The sequence below is a fragment of the Leucopleurus acutus genome, assembly GCF_964270905.1.
Source record: "Leucopleurus acutus genome assembly, chromosome: X".
Lineage (NCBI taxonomy): Eukaryota > Metazoa > Chordata > Mammalia > Artiodactyla > Delphinidae > Leucopleurus > Leucopleurus acutus.
Genome location: NC_139148.1, coordinates 38,588,393 through 38,612,319, shown reverse-complemented (window position 1 = coordinate 38,612,319; position 23,927 = coordinate 38,588,393). Strand labels below are relative to the sequence as shown.

The following is a 23,927-nucleotide window of genomic DNA, read 5'->3' as shown; positions in this document are numbered from 1 at the left end:
TGTGCCCCAAACCCGCTGGGCTGGTCAGCCTTTCTTGAAAATAGATTTTTAGGTCTCTAGGCCTTTGCTTATGCTGTCCGCTATGCCTAGAACACCTTTCATCACTTTAACCCCCTGCTGAACTGCTCCGTACCCCATAAAGCCCAAGTGAGATGTCACTGGCTCAGGTTGCTTCCACAATTCCATCACATAGAATTATTGAGCCCTTTCCTGTGTTTCTGTGACATCTTGTGACTCTGGATACTAATTTGGCACTAGGAAAGATTTAACACCTCTTATATGCAACAATTAACCTTGACAGTAGAAATAAAAGCAGCCGTACTTATGGACTCACCCCCCGCCACCATTGATGTTAATATTAATTCACCATTGCAGCATAAGTAAAAAGTGCGTATGTGTATAGATTTATATATACAAGATTTTTGAAATCTCCTTGATGTTACTTATATAATTACGTTTTGTTGCAACCCACCTTATCAAAATAATTCTTAAACCTCTTCAGAGTGAAGGTATTTATTTTTTCTGAAATTAACAAATATATACACACATATATGTATCACATATACTATATATATAAAGCATATGTGTATTTGTATTTATACACACATATTTAAAGTAGCTTATCCCCAAGAACATACCTTGAATGATCTAGTGCTCATTTCACTGTTAGATTGAAGAAACAGTAACCAAGCAGCCAGTATAATACGCTAGCAGTTTGGATTTTAAAAATTGAGTTCTTAATAAAGTATAGGAGGAGCTATCACTGCAATAATGCTGCATAACAACCCCCCCAAATTTCAGTAGTTCACAACAGCAGATGTTTATTTTTCTTGTCCATGGGCCCGTAGATCTGCTGGGCTTGGCTCCAGCTGGGCTCTCTCCACCTGTGTCATTCTGGGACCAGCAGCATCTTGGGCCATGTTCTTCTCATGGTGATGGCAGAGGCACAGAGGGCCAAGCCAAATCATGCCAGCGCATTAGGGCCTCTGGCTGTGGTATATCTGCTAACATTACATAGGCCAAAGCCAGCCATGTGGCCAAGTTCATGTCAAAGGGGCAGGAAAAAGGACTCCATAGGAGGTGCTGCAAATTCACATGGCAAAGAGCACAGTGTATAATTCTAATACAGGGAAGGACGAAGGATTGAGGGCAAGAATCCAATCTACCACAGAGTCCTTATGATCTGAAAGTCGATGGTAGAAATATCTGCTTTGGAAATAAACTACTTAGCCAAGAGCTTGACAAGGAACAATTTGATGTTGCATTTACAAAGCTGCACTTTGAAATGTAGTTCTAATTATATCCATCTTTGGTTTTTTTTCCCGGAGATGTGAAGATGAGTGGCTTGGGATGCCATCACCTATTCCTGTGAAATACATTTACTATTTAAACCTTTTAAAGGATGTGTTTGGCTTAGAGGAGGAGTAACCATGCAGTTTTGGTTGGTTAACTCCCTTTGATTTCCTGATTTCCTGCTCTAATTTTGCCAAGTTTATTTCAGTAGATATGATTCCATTAAAAACAAAAAAAACAAGGTTCATATTGAATTAAAATCCATATTCCAAAATTAATCTCCTTTTGTCATTTCAGTTTTTCAGAACATCATATTATATTGCTGATGTACCAGCACTATTAAAAATGCCATTTAAAGAAACGTTGAGCATTCTTATTATACATATGATTTATTAATACCAAGAATCTTATGGTAATTTTCTATCCAACATAATTTGATTCATTACAACACAAAAAGAAAATGACTTTTGACAGCGATATATGACAATATAAAATCAAATTATATCAGAGCAATAAGTTGTGATTCTATTAAACATTTTTTGAAATCTTTTTGACACACGCTTATTACTTATATAATTAAACTTTGTAGCAACTCACCTTTTCAAAATAATCCTTAAACCTCTGCAGAGTGAAGGTATTTATTTTCTGAAATTAGCAAAGCTATGAGAAGTAAAAACCCTCCCTCACAACACATACACACACGAAAAATTGGGGAGAGAAATTAAAACATATGCAGTGTTTATGTTTTTAATGCTCTTTTAATCTCTGAAGTTAGCTTGTTAACTTAGGAATATATGCATGTGTATATAATTGTAGCATGACCAAAAATGTATTATGTCTGAAATATTTAAGGATGTGAACGCTGAAGATCTTCAGAGGTCTGTTTTGGTTCATTCTCCACATATACATAACCGCCTACCCCAGAGGTTTTAATATTCTAAGACTACAGCATGTTTCCCTTTTGCTTTTCTCTAGTCCTATTTTTAGTTTTCTTCTAGGACTATACATTATGAGTCTCAGCAGAACTTTTGTCATGTAGTGTATGTTCGATTACAAGTCATAACCATGGACCTCTGGGAATTCAGTGTGAGAAGTTTGTCTCAGTGTACCCCATTCTTCAGTGCTGGGTGCTAGGTATCATAAATCCGATTGTCTGGTGTTCTCAGAGACGATGGAGGCCTATGGAGAAGGGTCCTCGACATTGACGTTCAGGGACTGCTCTGAGGGGAGGAAGAGGAACTGATGACATCTCAAGGGCCCCTTCTATCTTCTTATTCTTTCACTCCACATTTGCAGCGTTTTGCCTAGAAATGAGCTGGCTTCTTGGCACTCAGATGTACCAATTCACTTGACAGCAACGGCTCCTTCATTTTTTAAATTTGAAGTTCATCAATAAACCATTTCTATATATAAACCTAGGATAATTCCACATGTGCCATTGTTAAAATAGATCCCATGGGATTTTCCAATAAACTAGAATACTCAATTTATATACTAGAACCATTTACTCATAAAGTCTAATTTTGACTTCTTGATTTTTTTTTTTTCCAAAGACAACTGACAGTGCCAAGCCATTTTGTCACTTTAAGATTTTCCATTCCCCAAAGAGCAAGCTTTAAGAAGGATGACACTTTCCTGGAACTTCTCAGGCTGACACATTCGTCAGTTACCTATTCAACTCTTCAGTCAGTTGTCTTTCCCTCAAGATTTTAAATATGTAGATAATTTAGCCCTTGTATAGGCTTGTAATATAGTTCATTTGAGAAGTAGGAGGAGAAAAGGATAGGAAGCAAGCCAGTGATATGCTCCTGAGTTTGTAGGATGACAACTGCTTGTTCTGTTGCATAGATGTGTGTCACTGCCCTGGTTATTCACAGCACAAGCCCACAATTAGCAATTAAACGGCCATTATAGGAATCGTGCCGATAAACATGATACATTGCAGTCATACAGACACTTTAAATAATTATTCTTTTTATAACTAAGCCATATACTGAAGGAGATTTATAATTTAGAGATAATATGCCCATTAGTAAAGTTTATGACCCAATAAACAGCTCCCACTAGTTAATAAATGCCAAAGCCATAAAAACAAAGACTATTAATGTAATAGAATTTCTGTACCTCCCTCTTTTGCTGGTGGTCTCAAGACACTGAAGGGAAATGCTATCTTAGGAAAAACATTTATTCTCGTTATGTAAATATCAATGAATTGTCTTACAATCCATCTGGAAATCTCCCAGCCCTCACCTCCTTGGTCCCAGGTGGTCCTGAAATGCTGATGCAGTCTGCTTAGGTTTCAAGCAGTAGATAACTCTGGTTTTCAGCACAAATAAACCCTGTGACTCAAATCTTTGGGGGATGTGGGGAAGATGGCCGTAATTTCTGTATCTCCTCTACCCTCTGAAAAAGAGAAATCCCAACTATTGCCATTATTCCAGAGTAATAACTTTTAAACGTTTCACCACCTTTGCGTACACTTAGATTTTTAGCTGCCTCTTCTCTTTCCTCTAAAAAAGAGAAATCTCAGCTATTGTCATTGTTCCTGGGTAATAAATTTTAAAGAAGTTTCACAACCTTTGCATATACTTATATTTTTAGCTGCTAATATTTCCCATTTTGATGGAAAAGCAGGTGCTGCCTGTGGATGTCTGGGTGAGTTGAAGGTTAATATAGGCAAACCTTTTGTACTAAGAACATTGTTTTTCAGTATTCCTGGAACCGTGGGAATGATTGATAAAGTCATTTGAAAGCCCAAATCAAATCATGTCTTTGCATAGGGAACTGATTAAAAGCTGTTGAAGTTCACATTAAATGGTTTGCTGAGTCACTGTTGTAAAGTATGGATGTTGTCAGCAGATTACTCATGTTCAGTGTTTATTTACCTTTTTCCCCCTTTTTAACCTAACTGAACCGTTTGGACCTAACTGTTTGAAGAGCAATGTGGATATGTCTATTGGTTGAGTTTATTTATTTATTTTTATTGAAGTATAGTTGATTTACAGTGTTGTGTTAGTTTCTGCTGTACAGCAAAGTAACTCAGTTATACATATATATTCTTTTTCATATTCTTTTCCATTATGGTTTACCACAGGATATTGAATATAGTTCCCTGTGCTCTACAGTAGGACCTTGTTGTTGATCCATTCTGCATATAATGCTTTGCATCTGCTAACTCCAAACTCCCAGTCCATTTCTCCCCCACCACCTCTCCCCCTTGGCAACCACAAGTCTGTTCTCTATGTCTGTGATTCTCTTTCTGTTTCGTACGTAAGTTCATTTGTGTCATATTTTAGATTCCACATATAAGTGATATCATATGGTATTTGTCTTTCTCTTTCTGACTTCATTTAGTATGATAATCTCTAGGTCCATCCATGTTGCTGCTAATGGCATTATGTCATTCTTTTTTTGGTTGAGTAGTATTCCATTGTGTATGTATATCACACCTTCTTTATCCGTTCATCTGTCGATGGACATTTAGGTTGTTTCCACGCCTTGGCTATTGTGAATCGTGCTGCTGTGAACATAGCGGGGTACACGTATCTTTTTGAATTACAGTTTTGTCCATATATATGCCCAGGAGTGGGATTGCTGGATCATATGGCAACTCTATTTTTAGTTTTTTTGAGGAACCTCCATATTGTTTTCCATAGTTGCTGCATCTATTGGTTGACTTGAGTGCTTACTAAGTAGTTAAAATTTTAGACAATAGAGAGGAGATAAAGAGCATTGTACTTTTAAGTATTACAGTAGTTTAGACATTTTGCCTACTTTAGTCTATGTATTGCCTCTGATCCAATTAATGTCAAACATACCATTCTTGGTCTTTGTTTGAAGTTGGTTTTTTCGGAGGTTGTATTGCTTCCAGCCTTTATGGATACCTCAGTCATGAGTTTAGGATATTTAAATTGCCCTTCCTTCTTTCAAATAGTAGGGAATTATTGAACAAAATGAAATCTCTCCAAATTAAAAAAAAAAACAAAAACTCTTGCCTTTCCAACTTGGATTTATTTATCTTACTTTGAGTGAGGACTGCTTCATCATCATAGCCTTTTCCACTTGTTCGTCATTTCCCTGACCCCTTCTTCCATACATTCTGATTTTGCTATAAGTTGGCAGTTGGAGTCTTCACTAGTAGCTTAATGAAACAGTAGGGTTTTCCACAAAATATTTATGTTGCTTCATAGTTCAGAATCCACTGAATAATGAATAGTCATGTTCCTAATTATATGTATATTCCTTTTAGTTAAGAATATAGATTCCTGAATTTTTGAATACCCTTTAGAATTGGTCTGTAAATGGTCCTTCAGAAAAACAGCTTCCAAATGATGATATTAAACATATACTCAAGTAGTGAGTCTCTGCCCTAATGCTTGTTTGGGCAAAGTTTGAATTGCTTCCAGTTGAAAGCAGGTTAAGACTTTCTCAAAAATGAGTCTCTTCAAGTTGACGGAGCGTCTTCAGAAGCACAGTGCTTTTCAGTTCCCAAGAGAATGTGATGTGTAAAAATGGAAAACCTACTGAGGCAAGATCAATGAAGCTATTTAACAAATAAACCTGGAGTCATAATGGAGCAAACGTCATTATTACAAAAGGTAACGCTGACTGTGCAATTAGTTTAAAAGAAATTGGAATTCACGCCCACTAGCCTTCTTCTACCAGGTTATATATTGGTTTAAATAAACATTTTCACTTCGTGTTCAATTAAGTTCCCCCAAACTAAGAGTTCTAACACTAGAATGTGCATCTTCTTTGCATTTGTTCCTGGCCGCCAGTAAAATTCCTTCCAAGGGGACTGCCGAGCCCATTATGTGTCTGGTGCATGGCACAGGAAGCCAAGGGTCAGCACTGCTGCTCAGAAGCAACTGGAAACGGCTGAAAAATGTGGCTGATGAAAAACTCCACAGTGGCTCTGCAAGCAGAGAATTAATGACTGGCTAGAATCAGTAGGAGCCTTTACTTCTAAACACTCATTAGTTTAAGCAGTGAGGCCTGATGTTAATGCAAGTTATAGAGGGAAAAGGGGACCGCCCCTCCCCATTGTCTATTTTGAACAGAATATGCACATTTAACTCAAAGTGGTGAATGGTTCAAACACATCAAACCAACTATTCATCAGTCTCCCAGCTTCCTGAGCAACTGCTTTGCTTCTGTATAAAGCCAACAATAGAGGAAATGCTTGTTATGACCCCACTATAATATTAAAATCCAGAGGGGCTGATGGCTTGGTGAAAAACACAAAATACATTCTCCTTTAGAAATAGTTCCACCAAAGTCATCTTTGTGTTTACTTTTTCTTACTTTGCCTGTACAAGAACAGCTGACTGAAAAAGGAACTTGATAAAATTACTTTTGCCTGCTTTTTTCTCCCTTGCTACCACCGTTCTTCCTTCTCGTTGTGAAGCCACTCCCTGCATACAGAACCGGAGCTGACAAGCCATTTCAGGCTGCGGCAGATAGCGCTAGTCTGAACTATGACCAGAGAGTGGAGAGAGAGAAGGGGAGGGCCAAGAGATGACAACTGCAGAGGGGAGCCAGATGAGAATAGGGACCACCTTGTGCGTGTCACGTCACATGTTAAAGCGTTCGAACTTCATCCTAAGGGCATGAGAAGTTACTGAAGGATTTTAATCTGGAGAATGAAAAGATCACGTCTGCATTTAAAAATCTCTGGCTGCTTTGTGTGTGTGAACTACAAGAGTGAGTTTGGCAGTGAGAAGGCTCACTAGGAGGCTGTTGCCAGAGAAGTGATGGCTGGTTTGGATTAATGTAACGTCAGTGAGGTTGTGAGGTTGCTGAGAAGTGGATAGATTCAGGACATGTTCAGGATGTTGAAGATAAGAGAGAAGAAGAAGTCAAAATTAGGATTGGGTCATTTTGGCAGCTGGGTAGGTGGAGTTGCCATTCATTGTGCTGGGCTATACCAGGAAAAAATCAGGTTTGAGGGGGAATCAAGAATTCTGCCTTGGGCATGCGAAATTAAAATTAGGGTGCCTGTGGGACAGAGAAGTGGAGGTGTTGATAAGGCAGCTAGATGAAGAGGTCTAAATCTCAGCAGAATGACCAGCGCTGGAGATGCACGTTTGATGGTAACTGTGAGCTTAGGTAAGATTGGCTAGGGGGAGCCTGTTGTCTGAGAATCACAGTGCCTGGTGTATTACTTACTAATTTTTTTTAAAAAGAGCTTTTTTTTGTCATACAATGAACTGCACATATTAAAGTGTACAATCTGATAAACTAACACATCTATGTACCCGTGAAATGTCATCCCAATCAAGATATAATGAACCTATTCCCCCCAAATTTCCTCACGCTCCTTTGAAATCCCTCCCTTCTACACAGCCCCATTGTAGGGAAGGAAAAATAATTTTCCCTCTACCGTTCTGAGTTCTTGGATGAGAGCCCCTGTAATAAAAGACAGATTAACAAGAGAAAAAACCCAGAAGGTATACCTGGGAGATATCCAGAAAAAAGCAGTAACTCTCCAAGGTGACCTAAGCCACCACCTTGAATGCCATCTTCAGCTGAAGACAGAAGAAAGGTGTGTGTTGTGGAGGAGGGGAAGATGACCAGGAAACGCAAGGTAAACAAGGGTAAGATTTGTTTTGCAGGTATAAGTCAGCGCCTTCTTCATTAATAGGAGCTTCTTGTGATTTTGCGCCATCCTCACTTCCTGGTACAGAGAGGATGACATTCTTACAAATGGAGATTTCCATTATAGATATAAACGTCCCTTATGAAGGGATAGCTTCTGTTTTCAGAGCTTCTCCTGTGTCTGCTGTGATTATTCCTCCAAATGGGCAGCTCAAAATAATCCTTATGCCAAAGAGGAGTATTTGGGGGTGGCATATTCTGCTAGTCTTCAACATCCCCCATGCCACTTAGCTGCTTTCTGTCACTATAGAAAAGTTAGCATGCTCTAGAATTTTATATAAATGGAATTATACAGTAGGTACTTTTTTTTTTTTTTTGGTCTGCTCTCTTTCACTCAGCATAATTATTTTGAGATTCATCCATGTTTTTGCATATACCAGTATTTCATTTTATTTTATTGCTCAGTAGTATTCCATTGTATGGATATACCACAGTTTAATTCATTCACACATTGATGGAAATTTGGGTTATTTCCAGTTATTACCTATTACAAATACAGCTGCTGTGAACATTTGTGTACAGGTTTATATGTGGATATATGCTTTCATTTCTCTTAGGTAAATATCTAGCAGTAGAATGGCTGGATCCAATGGTTGATATATATTGTTAAATAACAAAAATTCAACAAAATGAGTAAACTTAAAGATCAAATTGGCTTTATTAAATGACTCATGAATGGGGCAGCATCTCATCTAGAAAATAGAAAGGAGCTCTGCTGAGCTGTAGAAAAGGTAAACTTTTTGAAGGTGAAAAGGGGGCAGAAAAAGAAAATTATGAGCAAAGAATGCATTGTTTCAGGGACAGTCACCCTCCTAAGGGGAATGGAAGGAGCCTATTTGGGGGACGGGGCAGGGGAGATTACCTCACCAGTGCTGACTAGGTAATTCCAGGTTGACCGGTTAAATGTTACATTCCTGGGCGGGGTGGGGGTGTTGAGGTTGCAATTAGGCTAGGTATTAAGTCTTGGTTTGATGACATGGGGTTTAGCACATCATTTTGGGCCTGCTGTCTCCTTTTTAACAATGTTTATTTAACTTTTTCAGTAACTGACAAACTATTTTCCAAAGTGATTGAATCATTTTATTTTCCCTTCCAGCACTGTATGAAGTCCTAGTTCCTCCAGGTTTTTGCAAATACTTGGTATGACCAACCCTTTTAATTTTAACCATTCTAATAGATGTGTGGTAGTGTTGCAGGAAGGGGGACCCCTTCCAGGGCCGAAGAGTGGATTCTTGTCTAACACTCGGAAATGAGTTGTCCAAGGAGACTTACGTGCTGGCAAAGCAAGAGACTTTATTGGGAAGGGGCGCCGGGCCAAGAGCAGGAGGGTAAGGGAACCCAGGAGAACTGCTCTGTCACATGGCTCACAGTCTGGGGTTTTATGGTAATGGGGTTAGTTTTCGGGTTGTCTCTGGCCACTCATTCTGACTCAGGGTCCTTCCTGGTGGCGCGTGCATGGCTCAGCTGAGATGGATTCCAGCGAGAAGGATTCTGGGAGGACGATAGGACAGACGGACTGGCGTCTCCTCTCCCCTTTTGACCTTTCCCGAATTCTTCCAGTTGGTGGTAGCTTGTTAGTTCCGCATTCCTTACCAGGACCTCCTGCTGTAAGATAACTCATGCAAGTGGTTACTATGGTGCCTGGCCAGGGCGGGCGGTTTCAGTCAGTGGTTCCCCTAACAGTAGTATCTTATTATGGTTGCCTATTTTCTAATTATTGAGTTTTGAGAGTACCTTGTATGTTCTAGATATAAGTCCTTTATCAGATCTGTTATTTCTAAATATTTTCTCCCAAACTCTGGTAGTCTTTTCATTCTCTTGACAGGGCCTTTTGGAGAGCAAAAGTTTTAAATTCTGATTGAGTCTATTTTATCAATTCATTTTTTAATGGATTGTGCTGTTGGTGTTATATCTAATAAATCTTTACTAAACCAAGGTCTCAAGGGTTTTCTTTTATGTTTTCTTCTAGAAGTTTTAGGCTTTTCACTTAGTTTTGTAATCCATTTCTAGTTAATTTTTGTTATGATGTGAGGTATGGCTCTAAGTTCATTTTTTTCAAATGAGTATCCAGTTATTACAGTACCATTTGTTGAAAAGATCATTGTTTCTCCACTGAATTGCCTTTGTACCTTTGCTGAAAGTCAGTTGTTGATATATGTGTAGATCTATGTGTAGGTCTGGACCTTCTGTTCCATTGATTTGTGTGTTTGTCTTTACACCAATACCACACTGTCTTGATTACTGTAACTTTATAGTAAGTCTTGAAATCAGTAGTTTTAATTCTCCAATTTTGCTCTTCTTTGCATAGTTTAATGTGTACAACATGTTAATTTGATACATTTATATATTGCAAAATGATTACTACTGTAGTGTTAGCTAACACCTCCATCATGTCACGTAATTACCATTTCTTTTTTGTGGTGAAAACATTTAAGATCTACTCTCAGCAAATTTCAAGTATACAATACAACATTTTTGACTATAATCACCATGCTGTACACTAGATTCCCCAGAACTTATTCATCTTATAACTAGAAGTTTGTACCCTTTGACCAACATCTTCCCATTTCCTCCACCCCAAGCTCTTGGTAACCATTACTCTACTATCTGTTCTTCTGAGTTCAACCTTTTTAGATTCTACATAAATGAGATCATACAGTATTTGCTTTCTCTGTCTGACTTATTACATTTAGCATAATGCCCTCAAGGTTCATCCATATTTTTACAAAATGACAGGGTTTCCTTCTTTCTCATAGCCGAATAATATTCCATTGTATATATGTATATCTTTACCCATTCATCCATTGATAGAAACTTAGGTTGTTTCCATATATTGGCTATTGTGAATAATGCTGCAGTGAACGTGGAATACAGATATCTCTTCGAGATCTCACTTTTATGTTGGAGTAGTAATTTAAAAAATTATTACTGTTAGAGTTCTGCTTCTGGCCAAGACGTAGTAACAGGGTCCAGATTTACCTTTCTCCCTGAAAGAACTGGAAAAAAGTCAAAATATATCAAACAATGCTTTTTAAGACACTGGGTTTCACGTAGAGAAGGAGAGTAATCCATGAGAGACAGGAAACAAATGTGGCGAACCCCACTATTGCCACAGATTACTGCCTTGAGAAAGTTTCTGGCCTATGGCACAAGAAGAGGAAAACAAAATAGAATATGGTGGCCTCTCTGACTAGAAGAGATGGGACTGAGAGTCTAGGAATACCAAGGTTGCTAGAGTTCAAAAGGACATATTACTTGAGAGAAGAGAACTGCACAGAGATAGAGCTTCAGAGATCTTCAGAAGGCTCCTTGAGTATTCAGTGGAGTACTGAGCAGTGCATGTGTGTGAGGAAACTACCCAAGACTGGGGAACCACCTGAAAGGATTAGAGAGAATGGTACTTAGTGTCTGCACAAAGCTGATAATAGTGCCTACTCTCAACAACCTGACTGTAAAGTCTCTCATGGAGAATTGTACTCAGAAAGTTCTTGCCCCAATAATAAGGAATAATGAACGTTAGTTTAAACATGGTTCTTATCCCACTTGACACATTTAAAAAGCAATACCTAAAAGGATCAAACTGTTTCCAAATAATTTAGATATGTCTCACCAAAAAAAAGCTTAAGCATATTGATAGAAATACATAAATATTCAGCAACCAAAAAGGTAAAACTCACAAGGTCTTGCCTCCAATAAAAAATTACCAGGCATGCAAAGAAAAGGAAACTTCAACTTACAACGAGGGAAAAAAAGAAATCAATAGAAACGGAAAAAACAGAAATCAATAGAAACGGACCCAGACTGACACAGATGTTACAATTAGCAGAAATGGACAATCAAACAGCTATTAAAACCGTTTTCCAGGGCTTCCCTGGTGGCGCCGTGGTTGAGAGTCCGCCTGCCGATGCAGGGGACACGGGTTCGTGCCCCGGTCCGGGAAGATCCCACATGCCGCGGAGCGACTAGGCCCGTGAGCCATGGCCGCTGAGCCTGTGCGTCCCGCAATGGGAGAGGCCACAACAGTGAGAGGCCCGCATACCGCAAAAAAAAAAAAAAAAACAACCGTTTTCCATATAGTCAAAAAGTTAAGGAGAGACATGGAAAATTTAAAAAGACACAACTCAAACTTCTGTTGATAAAAACTACAATGTATGAGGTGAGATGAAAAATATAATGAATGGGATTAATGGCAGATTAGACTTTTCAGAAGAAAAAGATTAATGAACTTGAAGACATACTAATAGAAATTATCTGAAATGAAACACAAAGAGTAAAAAATTGGAAAAAAGTGAACAGGACATTGGGGAGCTGCAGGACAACTTAAAGCACTCTAATATGCAATTATTATAACAGAGGGAGAAGAAAGACAGGGAAATAATGGCCTAAAAATTTCCAAACTTGATGAAAATAAGTAACATATGGATGTAAGAATCTCAACCCAAGCACAAGAAATATGAACAAAACTACACCAAGGAATATCATAAACATCTCAAAGCTAGATATAGAGTGAAAATCTTAAAACCAGCCACAGAAAAATGACATGTTATGCACAGAGGAACAGAAATAAGGATTTCAGCAGATTTTTCATCAGGAAAAATGCAAGGAAGAAGATAATGGACCAACGTCTTTACTAAAATAGTAAACTGATAATGTGGAATGTTATGCGCAGTAAAAATATCTTTCAAAAATGAAGGCAGAACAGATACTCAAACAACTATTTATGCACAAATGTTCATAGCAGCATTATTCACAATAACTAAAAATGAAACAATTCAAATGTTTATCAACAGATAAATGGATAAACAAATTGTGGTATTAACATGCAGTGGAATGTTATACAGCTGTTAAAAGGAATGAGGCACTGATAGATGCTACAAAATGGATGAACGTTAAAAACATTATGCTGTGTGAAAGAAGGCAGACGGAAAAGGTTCACATATTGTATGATTTCATTTATATGAAATATCCAGAATAGCTAAATCTATAGAGACAAAGCAGAGTGGACTGGAAGGAGAGAGGAATGGGGAGCAATTGCTTAATGGATAGAGAGTTTTATTTTGGGTCAATGAAAATGTTTTGGAACTAGGTGGAGGTGATGGTTATACAAAATTGTGAATGTACTAATTGCTCCTAAAAGTTACACTTTAAAATAGTTAATGTTATGTGAATTTCACCTCAGTAAAAATATATCAATTGAGCATGGTCTGGAAAACTCAATATACTAAAGGTGTGAATTCTCCCAAATTGGTATACAGATTTAATGCAATTTCTATCAAAATTTCAGTAAGAACTTTTGGAGATATAGACAACATTATTCTAAAATTTATATGGAAAAGAAAGGAACTAGCATAGTTATAGCAATCTTGAAAAAGAAGAACAAAGTAGGAAGAATCAGTCTATCTGATTTAAAGATTTATTATATATCTACAGTCATCTAGCTTGTTTGTCATTGGTGGAATGATAGACACATAAATCAATGGAAGGGAAGAGAGAACCCAGAAATAGACCCACCCAAATGGTACAAACTGATCTTTGACAAATGAGCAACACTAAGTCAGTGGAGGAAAGGTAGCATTTCAACAAATGATACTGAAGTAATTGAACATCCATAAGTCAAAAAAAAAAAAAGAACTTAAACTTCACACTTTATACTATCACTTCAAGATGGATTATGGACTTACATGTAATATGGTAAGCCATAAGACTCTCAGAAAAATAAAACCCAGGAGAAAACATTCAGGGCAAGGGGCAAGTGAAGAGTTCTTAGACTTGATATCAAAAGCATGATACATAAAAGAAAAAGAAGGATAAATTGGACTTCATCAAATTTAAATATTTGCTTTGCAAAAGACCCTGATAAGAGGATGAGAAGACAAGCTACAGACCAAGAGAAAAATCTTTGCAAACCATATATCCAACAAAAGATACATGTAAAGAAATCTCAAAGCTCAATAGTAAACAATCAATTACAAAAGGAACAAAAGACATGAACAGAAATTTCACCAAAAAATGAAAAATAAGCACATAAAAAGACACTCAATATCATTTATCCATTAAGGAAAGGCAAACAGTCACAATGCAATATTAGTACACATCTCTCAGAGTGCCTAAAAAAAAATAGTGACAACAACAAATACTGACTGGACGTGGAGAAGCTGAATCCCTTGCACTTTGCTGGTGGGGATGTAAAATGGTATAGCCACTCTATAAAACAACTTGGCACTTTCTTAAAAACTAAACATGTGTTGATGGGAATGTAAATTGATACAGCCACTCTGGAGAACAGTATGGAGGTTCCTTAAAAAACTAAAAACAGAACTACCATACGACTCAGCAATCCCACTACTGGGCGTATACCCTGAGAAAACCATAATTCAAAAAGAGTCATGTACCACAATGTTCATTGCAGCTCTATTTACAATAGCCAGGACATGGAAGCAACCTAAGTGTCCATCAACAGATGAATGGATAAAGAAGATGTGGCACATATATACAATGGAATATTACTCAGCCATAAAAAGAAACGAAACTGAGTTATTTGTAGTGAGGTGGATGGACCTAGAGTCTGTCATACAGAGTGAAGTAAGTCAGAAAGAGGAAAACAAATACTGTACGCTAACACATATATATGGAATCTAAAAAAAAAAAAAAGAAAGAAAATGGTCAGAAGAACCTAGGGGCAAGACGGGAATAAAGATGCAGACCTACAGAGAATGGACTTGAGGATATGGGGAGGGGGAAGGGTAAGCTGTGACAAAGTGAGAGAGTGGCATGGACATATATACACTACCAAACGTAAAATAGATAGCTAGTGGGAAGCAGCCACATAGCACAGAGAGATCAGCTCGGTGCTTTGTGACCACCTAGAGGGGTGGGATAGAGAGGATGGGAGGGAGGGAGATGCAAGAGGGAAGAGATATGGGGACATATGTATATGTATAACTGATTCACTTTGTTATAAAGCAGAAACTAGCACACCATTGTAAAGCAATTATACTCTAATAAAGATGTTTTAAAAGAAACTAAACATGTACCTTTCATATGACCCAGCAACTTCACTCCTGGGCATTTAATCCAGAAAAATGCAAACATATGTTCATACAAAAACCTATATATGGATATTTATAGCATATAAATTGACTAATTGAACTTGATCAAACTGTAAAACTTCTGTTCTTCAAAAGATATAGTAAGAAAATTAAAAGGGAAGCCACAGACTGGGAGAAAAAATATTTGTAAATAGCATATCCAACAAAAGACTTGTATCCAGAATATCTAAAGAACTTGCAAAACTCAAGATTAGGAAAACAAACAACCCAATTTAAAAAATGGGCGAAAGATTTGAAGAGACACTTCACCAGTGAAGGTATTCAAATGGCGAAGAAACACACAAAAAGGAGTTCAACATTATTTGCTGTTAAGGGAATGCAAATCAAAGCCACAATGTGCCACCATTACACACCCATTAGAATGGCTAGCATTTAAAAAAAATATTAATAATACCAAGTGCTGGCTAGGGTGCAGAGCAATTGGTGGGAATGCAAAATGGTCCACTCACTTTGCAAAATAGTTTGGGAGTCTCTTATAAAGTTAAGCATACCTACCATATGACCCTTTGATCCCATGCCTAGGTATATACCCCAGAGAAATGAAAACATGTGTCCGAAGACTTGTATTCAAGTATTCATAGCAGCTTTGTTAATAATATCCCCAAATTGAAAAGACGTCAGGGACTTCCCTAGCGGTCCAGTGGTTAAGACCCCACGCTTCCACTGCAGGAGGCACAGGTTCGATCCCTGGTCAGGGAACTCAGATCCCGCAAGCCATGGGTGCAGCCAAAAAAAAAGAAAGGAAAAAGAAGAGACTCCAAATGTCAATCAACTGGTGAATGAATAAACAAACTATGACGTATTGATACATACAACAACATGGATGAATCTAAAAGTATTATGCTAAGCGAAAGAAGACAGACAAGAGAAGTCTGTGTGATATATTCGTATGACATTCTAGAAAAGTCAAAACTATAGTGACAGAAAGCAGGTCAGTGGATGCCAAGATTGTGGGCAGGAGACTGATTGCAAAGGGCCACATGGGAGCCTTTTGGGGTGTTGCAGGTGTTCTAAATCATGACTGAAGTGGTGGTTACATGACTATAAATTTGTCAATATCCATTCAATTTTACACTTCAAATTGGCTAATTTTAGTGCATGTACATTATATGTCAATTAAGCTGATTTAAAAGAAATCAATAGGAGTCTCCTGATGTGATGCTCTGAGAAGACACAACACTACCTATGAAGTTTTTCTAACAAAAGTATTTAACTAGGATCTACTCTTGAATAAACTCTCAGGCTAGCCAGATTGTGAGACAGCCTATAAGACAACCGGCCTGAAATATTGAAAAACTGTCAGTATCATGAGAGACAAAAGAAGGAGACTAAAGGGCCACAAGAACTAAATACAATGTGTAATCCTTGATTGAATTCTGTATTAGGAAAAGGAAAACTATAAAGAATATAATTGGGACAATTGGGGAAATTTGAGTATGGACAATTTATTAGTTAATAGTACTACTGTATGAATGTTGTTTCCCAAGTATTTTGTTTATGTAAGAAGATGCTCTTGTTTTTAGGAGATACATGGTGAAGATTTTGGGGTGAAGTTCAAGTGTCAAAATGATTGCATCTATCAAGCGGTTCAGGAAAACAAAACAAGACAGAGAGGGGGAAGGGGAAGGGAGGGGAGGGAGAACGTATAAAAAGTTAAAGGAACTATAAACAATTGGTGAATATAGGTGGAGAGTATATGGGTATTCACTGTATTATCCTTTTAATTTTTCTGTAGTTTTGAAATTTTTCAAAGTGAAAATTTGAGAAATAAACTTGGTTTCAGACTTTGAGATTGCAAATTTTAAATCAAGATTTTAAAAAATGATGCATACTCAGTCATATGCTCTCACTAGAAATATTAATAAACTAACAGAACAAAGTGTTTTTGTACCTTTAACAAACAAAAGTTTTCAATGTAGAAAAATTCAGTGGGAGAAGATACACATTATTCAATACATTCGTTAGAAGAACAGCTCTTTGGAAAAGAAACCTATATAGCCCACCTGAACATTAATTATATGTGGATTAAAGTTCACTGTCAAAATTCAAACCATAAAAATTGAACATTTATTGACTAAGTATATCCTTTGTACTTGGAGAAGACTTTCCAAGTATAAAAGACGTTAAAGGGAGCAGAAAAAGATTAATAGATTTGATAATGAAATTAAAACTTTTGGAACATTGAAAACATAACGTTAGACAATAAATAGTTTAAGCAGATACAACAAATGACGGCTTATCAGATTTATCTCCAATATGTAAAAATAATATCATACACATTTGATAAGGAATATTCTAGGACTAATGGAAAATAAGCCAAGAATTCAGTCACAAAACAGAAATAAAAACGGCTGACAAACCTAAAATTGTATTTAACTTTAAACGGAGTCAGAGAACTATAACTGGAATACTATAATGAGTCTATTTCTACGAAATCAATGTCATAAATTTTTTAAAAAGTGGTAATTTCCCTATTGCTGAGGAAAATGGGGAATCCATACTTTCTCTCATTTCTGGTGGTACAAGTTTTCTAAAAAGCAATTGGAGAATATCTATTTAGAGCCTTAAAATATCCATACTCTAGTAAGACAACCTAAGGAAATAATCAGAGATGCAGACCAAGATTTATGCACTAAGTTAATCTTTGTAACATTATATAAAGTAGTGAGGATATGGAAGTAGCAGGAATGGCCTGTGATTAGGCGTTGATTAAATCCATTTCAGTACGTACAAGAAAACAATATGATGCAGCGATTAAGAAGCATTATGAAACATTTTTTTTTTTGCGGTACGCGGGCCTCTCACTGTTGTGGCCTCTCCCGTTGTGGAGCACAGGCTCCGGACGCACAGGCTCAGTGGCCATGGCTCACAGGCCCAGCCGCTCCGCGGCATGTGGGATCTTCCCGGACCAGGGCACGAACCCGTGTCCCCTGCATCGGCAGGCGGACTCTCAACCACTGCGCCACCAGGGAAGCCCTATGAAACATTTTTTAATGACATGAGGAATTACTTAAGATATAAATACTAAGGGAAAAAAATCAGAGTTCAACGTACAAGAAAACAATATGATGCAGCGATTAAGAAGCATTATGAAACATTTTTTAATGACATGAGGAATTACTTAAGATATAAATACTAAGGGAAAAAAAATCAGAGTTCAACGTACAAGAAAACGATATGATGCAGCGATTAAGAAGCATTATGAAACATTTTTTAATGACATGAGGAATTACTTAAGATATAAATACTAAGGGAAAAAAATCAGAGTTCAAAATTTTATATCAAGAAAATTTCAACCGTTTAAAAATATATGCTTAGGGCTTCCCTGGTGGCACAGTGGTTGGGAGTCCGCCTGCCGATGCAGGGGACACGGGTTCGTGCCCTGGTCCGGGAGGATCCCACAGGCCGCGGAGCGGCTGGGCCCGTGAGCCATGGCCACTGAGCCTGCGCGTCCGGAGCCTGTGCTCCACAACGGGAGAGGCCACAACAGTGAGAGGCCCGCGTACTGCATAAAAAAAAAAAAAAAAAATGCTTAGAAAAGAGTTTGAAGGAAATAGTCTATAATGTTCACAGTAGTTATTTCTGGGTAATAGGACTTAATTGATTTTTCCTTTGCACTTTTATAAATTCATATTTTCTTCAGAATATATGTTTGACCTATATTAGGAACACTGACAACGTTATTAATAAGAAGAGACGTGGTTTCTGCTCTCAGTTGGAGAAGGAAAGACTGTACCTAAACCTTGCTGGATCGGCCCTGGGGCCATCTTGTCCAACTTGTCCCATTCAGGATTTCCTTCTGTGGTACCCCTGCCCATTGATCCCTCATCTGCCACGGAACACTTCCCGGGCTGGGGAAGGTGGGGAGGGCACAGATAATTTCAGGCAACCCATTTACTGCATAGACAATTCTGATGGTTTGGGAGTTCCTCTCTATTGAGCTGAAATCAAAATCTTCTAAATGTAATATAACGTCCCCTCACTGCCCTTGGGCCAGCTAAGAGTGAGTGTACTACCCTTCACCTCCAAATATCCAAATCCAACCTTAGAGGACTCCACCGCAACTATTCTTCCTGTGTCCCAGTTTTCAGACCCTTTGAGATCATGGACACCCTAACCACACTACTCAAAGTGTGGTCTGTGGACCAGCAGCATGGACATCACTTGGGAGCTTGTAGGAAGTTAGACTTCTGAATGAAATCTGCATCTTAACAAGATCCGCAAGTGGTTTGTGGTCACATCGGACTTGAAGAAGCACTGACCTTGAGGAGAACACATTCTCATTTGTCAGCATTTCATTTAATAGGTTCTCTCCAGACTGAAGAATATTCCAATATTTTTGAGGCATACAAAGTGATTGTTAGCTCTTCTGATATGTCCATTCATCATGGAAACCAATATTTATAGAGCTTGTAGCTTTATGCAAGCCACTGTTGTCAGGCACTGTTAAGTGGAAGACAGATGTGAAAAATTAAATCACTGTAAAGATCTAAGAGTTTCAGGCCCCAGTGGAAGAGTTGTTGTGAGACATAAGTGATAAATGGCAAAAAGATGATATGGACAACGATGGCTGTTAAGACTAAGAGATCTTCTGAGAACAGGGAGGTTACAGAGGAGTGAGCTTGTATCTGGGCTTGTAACGATTAAATGCCCCTGGTAAGGGGCCACACTGTGATCAGCTCATTTCTGGGTATCATCATGTGGATTTGTGCTCTAGGACAGGGGTTCTCCAATTTTGAGGAGTATCAGACTCACTGGAGGGCTTGTTAAGACACAAATTCCTGAGCTTCTCAAATTGTTTGAGTTTCTCATCCAGTGGATCTGTAGCAAGGCCCGAGAATGTGCATTTCTAACAAGTTCTCAGGTGATGCTGACGCTGCTGGTCTGGGGAATGACACATTTGAGAACCACTAATTTGGAGGAAATAGCATGGGTCTTGGAGCCAGTTTTTGTTCTGCTACTTAATTTAGGTGGCAAGTAACTTTTTCTTTTTCAGGTTTCTCTTTGAGTAGAGAACTATAATGCCAATTTCACAAGTGTTTGGGGCAAGTAAAGGAAGTAAAGGTCTATGAAAGCACCTTAATACATTGCCTGGTATATTGCAGGTACTACTAGTTTAACTCAGTTTCCATTCCCTTCCCCAAAGTAATCTTAATTGATGGTGTTAACTGCAACATCTTTGGGAGCAAAGGAATAGTGGGGTTTTTTGTTTGTTTGTTTTGCGGTACGCGGGCCTCTCACTGTTGTGGCCTCTCCCGTTGCGGAGCACAGGCTCCGGACGCGCGGGCTCTGCGGCCATGGCTCACAGGCCCAGCCGCTCCGCGGCATGTGGGATCTTCCCGGACCGGGGCACGAACCCGTGTCCCCTGCATCGGCAGGCGGACTCTCAACCACTGCGCCACCAGGGAAGCCCCAGGAATAGTGTTTTGGGTGTGAAGGGCACCTGGCAGTGGGCACATGCCCTTTGTGGAGAACCTGGGGGTGAGCCTTTATACCATTGGCACAAATTGGTTAGTGTCTTTTGTGTGGCTCTTCTGGCTGTCTGTTACTCTGATGGCATTCATATTGCCTGGCAGTGCGTAAAAACGAAGTACGTCAGGGCTTAGAGAGACCAGTGCCATTCCAGGTAGTATAGTGCCTAAAGGAATGATTTGAGAAATTGGAAACTAGAACTTACATTTCACCAGGGAAAGGTAAAAATCTATTTCTAGCTTATTAGAACTGAAAATTCTAAGGTAACTTCCTTAGACCTTTTTATTTTTAGGAAATTCAAGCAAGCCTATATATTTGGAAGAATGTGAATGTAGACCTTTCTCCTTTCTCCAATAGGGATCCTCAAATGTCAACACCATGACCAAAATGATTTGGCAACTGAACCTATGCCTCCCCGTCACAACTTCTTTGGGAAGTATTAGAATTCTTAAAACCCTGAGGTGTTTTTATTCGGGTGCATTTATTCATTTGAATTTTATTGTTCACACTAACAGGACGCATTAAGAAAAAGAAGACCTCTCTGTGTGATCCCCAAATTGACATGGGAAACTGATGGATTCTCCTTGTGCCACCATTTGTCCTTGAGTCTCTATGGGAATTTGTGTATTAGGTTATAGATGACCGCTAATTAATCACATAGCAAACTTTTGAAGATTAAGACATAGAACAGGTACATTTTGGTGGATGTGGAGGAAAGAAAGGCTCATTCTAAAGCAGAAGTCATTGCCCAGTTGAGTCTGGGACACTTAGGGGTCATCTTCAGGACATCTGAAGGAAGGACATCAAGCAGGAGAATGAGGTAGGAGAGGGGGCAAAGTTTTTCCACGCTGCAGTCTCACTTGAGACTAGACTAGGGCCTGTTCATGTTTCTTTACCGTCTCAATAGCTGTACTTTAACAGAGAAAACATGTCACCTCCCAGATTATGTGTCTTTACTGGCTCCACTGGTTGCCTTCTGGATCAAATTTAAACTGCCTATTTCAAGAGCCGCCAGGATCCCTTCACTCCAGTGGTGCATTGTATAAATAACCATCATGGGCAATTAGTGTCTCTGACTTTATTCTCTCTAAATAACGTGGTTGAGTGATGTTTAATATATTTCAGTTTTTCCCTCCCCAAATCATGTCAAGTAAATTATGTTTTCTTATGCCTTGCAAAGTTCATGCATATATCACTTCAACTGTGATTAAAAAGGATAAAGGGGTTAAAAAAAAAAAAAGGATATGAACCAGCCACTCAATAACATTTCATGAGCTTAAGACTGTTTCGGTCAGAAGATTTCCTTAGGAAAAAATTTCTATTTTTTTTTTTTTTACAGAAGACATTTTATTTTTATATAGTGAATATTAAGTTACTATATAACATTAAATGGGAATTTTTGATTGTTTATTATTCTTGTCTTTCTTGCCCACCCACACACACCAGTGTTACATATCCTTGTTGCCCGGAATCACTTTAAGCCATCCATAACTCTGCACTCCCATAACCCCAATAGCCGAACACGAAGTCTGAAAATCAAGGGAGAGAATATTCTCCCCTTGTTGGGTTCTCAAGAAATTAACAATATCTGAGGCTCAGTGCCTGAGGCAAAGACTGACTGAGAAGGAGGGGGTTCTAACAGCACTTAAGGGGCAGCATGTCACCTAAGTGCCAGGGTATGGTCACAGTAACCACACCCACGAGTGCTGTGCAAACCCTTCTTTACCAGCCTGTGCTCTAAGACTTACCATTTGGGCAACAGGATGATGTAATTCCACTATTTCATCTTGCATTCGATTGTGTTTCATAATCACTGCAGGGCAGGTGGCCACCACAGGCCTAAAGGCCAAAAGGCTCAAAATTTGTCCCAAAGGATGACTTCAAAATACTGCCTGCAGACACCCCCTCAGCTGCTTTGTCAGCACCCCATGCCACCACCCCACCCTGCAGCGTCTTTCCTTAGTGCTTATGGCCCTCTTGGTGCTGCTGTTTCTACTCACCACCTGCCCCTGGGCTCCTTAACTTTGTCTGGTCATACAGACTTGTGTGCTACTGAGCTGATGATCACCCAGCCTACTGCCAACCTAAGCCCTAAAGAATCATCTCAGCCCCGTCCAAAACTCTGTCTTCCAGAGAGCCAGAGCAGGAGAAGGCAGGCTTGGGCCCTTCTGCACAGGAGAAGAGATGTGTGAAAGAACTGGGTATGAAGAGGACTTGTAGAGTAGAAGCTGATGGTGGCTCATCAAAGAACGCTCAGCAGTCACCGTTTGCATGTACTCTGACCTGATGGCTTCCTACTTCAAGTACCTAGGGCTCTGCCTGAGTGCTTTCTCTGGCCTCCACAGTGACCTAGATTTGCATAGGGGCGTGCCGGAAGTGACAGGCTGTTGATGGGTCTAGAGGTAGCCCTCAACGAAAGACCGACAGAAATTGGTGGATAATTCCCCAGGTACTTCAGCTCTTGGGCAGGATAGCTCTGAGGTGTTCTCTATGCAGTCCTCCAGAGGCCCCCAGTGAGACTGGACCCCAGTTGCCCACAGCAGTAATCTTCTCTTTAACTAACTCTGTATTGGTTTCCTTTTTTTCCCTGTCTTACTTACTGCCTCCTACGCTATTGCTTCCTGGCATTACCCTTCAAATCCTTGTCTCTGGGTTTGCTTCTGAGGGAACCCAAGATAAAAGCTAAAACAGGGGATGTGTGAGGTTGTGACTGCACACATCAGCTGGGACCCCGGTGGGGAGGCCCTAAATGTCATGTTGAGTTGAGACTTTATTCCATGGTGACTGGGTGGTGAGTGCTTGAGCAGACTCCTATGCTAGAGGATCATTCTGGAAACAGGGAGAAGAATGGATAAGAGCAGTGGTTCTCAAAGTGTGGTCCCTGGTCCATGAATATAAGAATCATCTGGAAACTTTTAATACTGCAAATTCTTGCTTCCACCTCAGACCTGCTGTATCAGACAATCTGAGAGTGAGGCCCAGAAACCTGTGCTTTAATAATCATCCCCCCCAGGTAAATCTGATGCCCCTAAAGTTTGAGAACCACTGGATTAGAGTCTGGAGGAGAAGCTAGCAGCATGAAGACCATGTATCAGGCTGTAGTGAGGGTCCTACTGAAAGACTATTAGGGTCTGAACTATAAGTTTTGATTCCCTTCTCCCCATTCTTTTTGCCTTGGACTTTGTTCTGCATTCAGAGTGTGCTTAATAAATATTTTGGCCTGATGTCTCCCATCCCATTATCAAATAAGTGGGAGCAGCAATGAGAGGGGCAAGGATGGAGAGAGGTGGGGTCAGGTGACGTGTGGTTCATATGAGGTTCAGCCACCACTGACCACATGGCATTTCCAGCATTATTCCTTTCTCAGTTCTAGGGACAAAGTCTTCCCCTAAAGAA

The 23,927-nt window shown here is 39.2% G+C and overlaps 1 protein-coding gene across 1 annotated transcript in view; it reads left to right on the top strand.

Annotated features, from left to right (window-relative positions):
- The window catches only part of EFHC2 (EF-hand domain containing 2), a gene marked incomplete at its 3' end in the record, with an annotated part of 202,345 nt that extends 200,917 nt beyond the window's left edge, over positions 1 to 1,428 (top strand). The window contains 1 exon segment of the mRNA XM_082865263.1: positions 1,327 to 1,428. Within this exon segment, the coding sequence (XP_082721389.1) occupies positions 1,327 to 1,428 (102 nt within the window).
- Between the last annotated feature and the right edge of the window lie 22,499 nt (positions 1,429 to 23,927).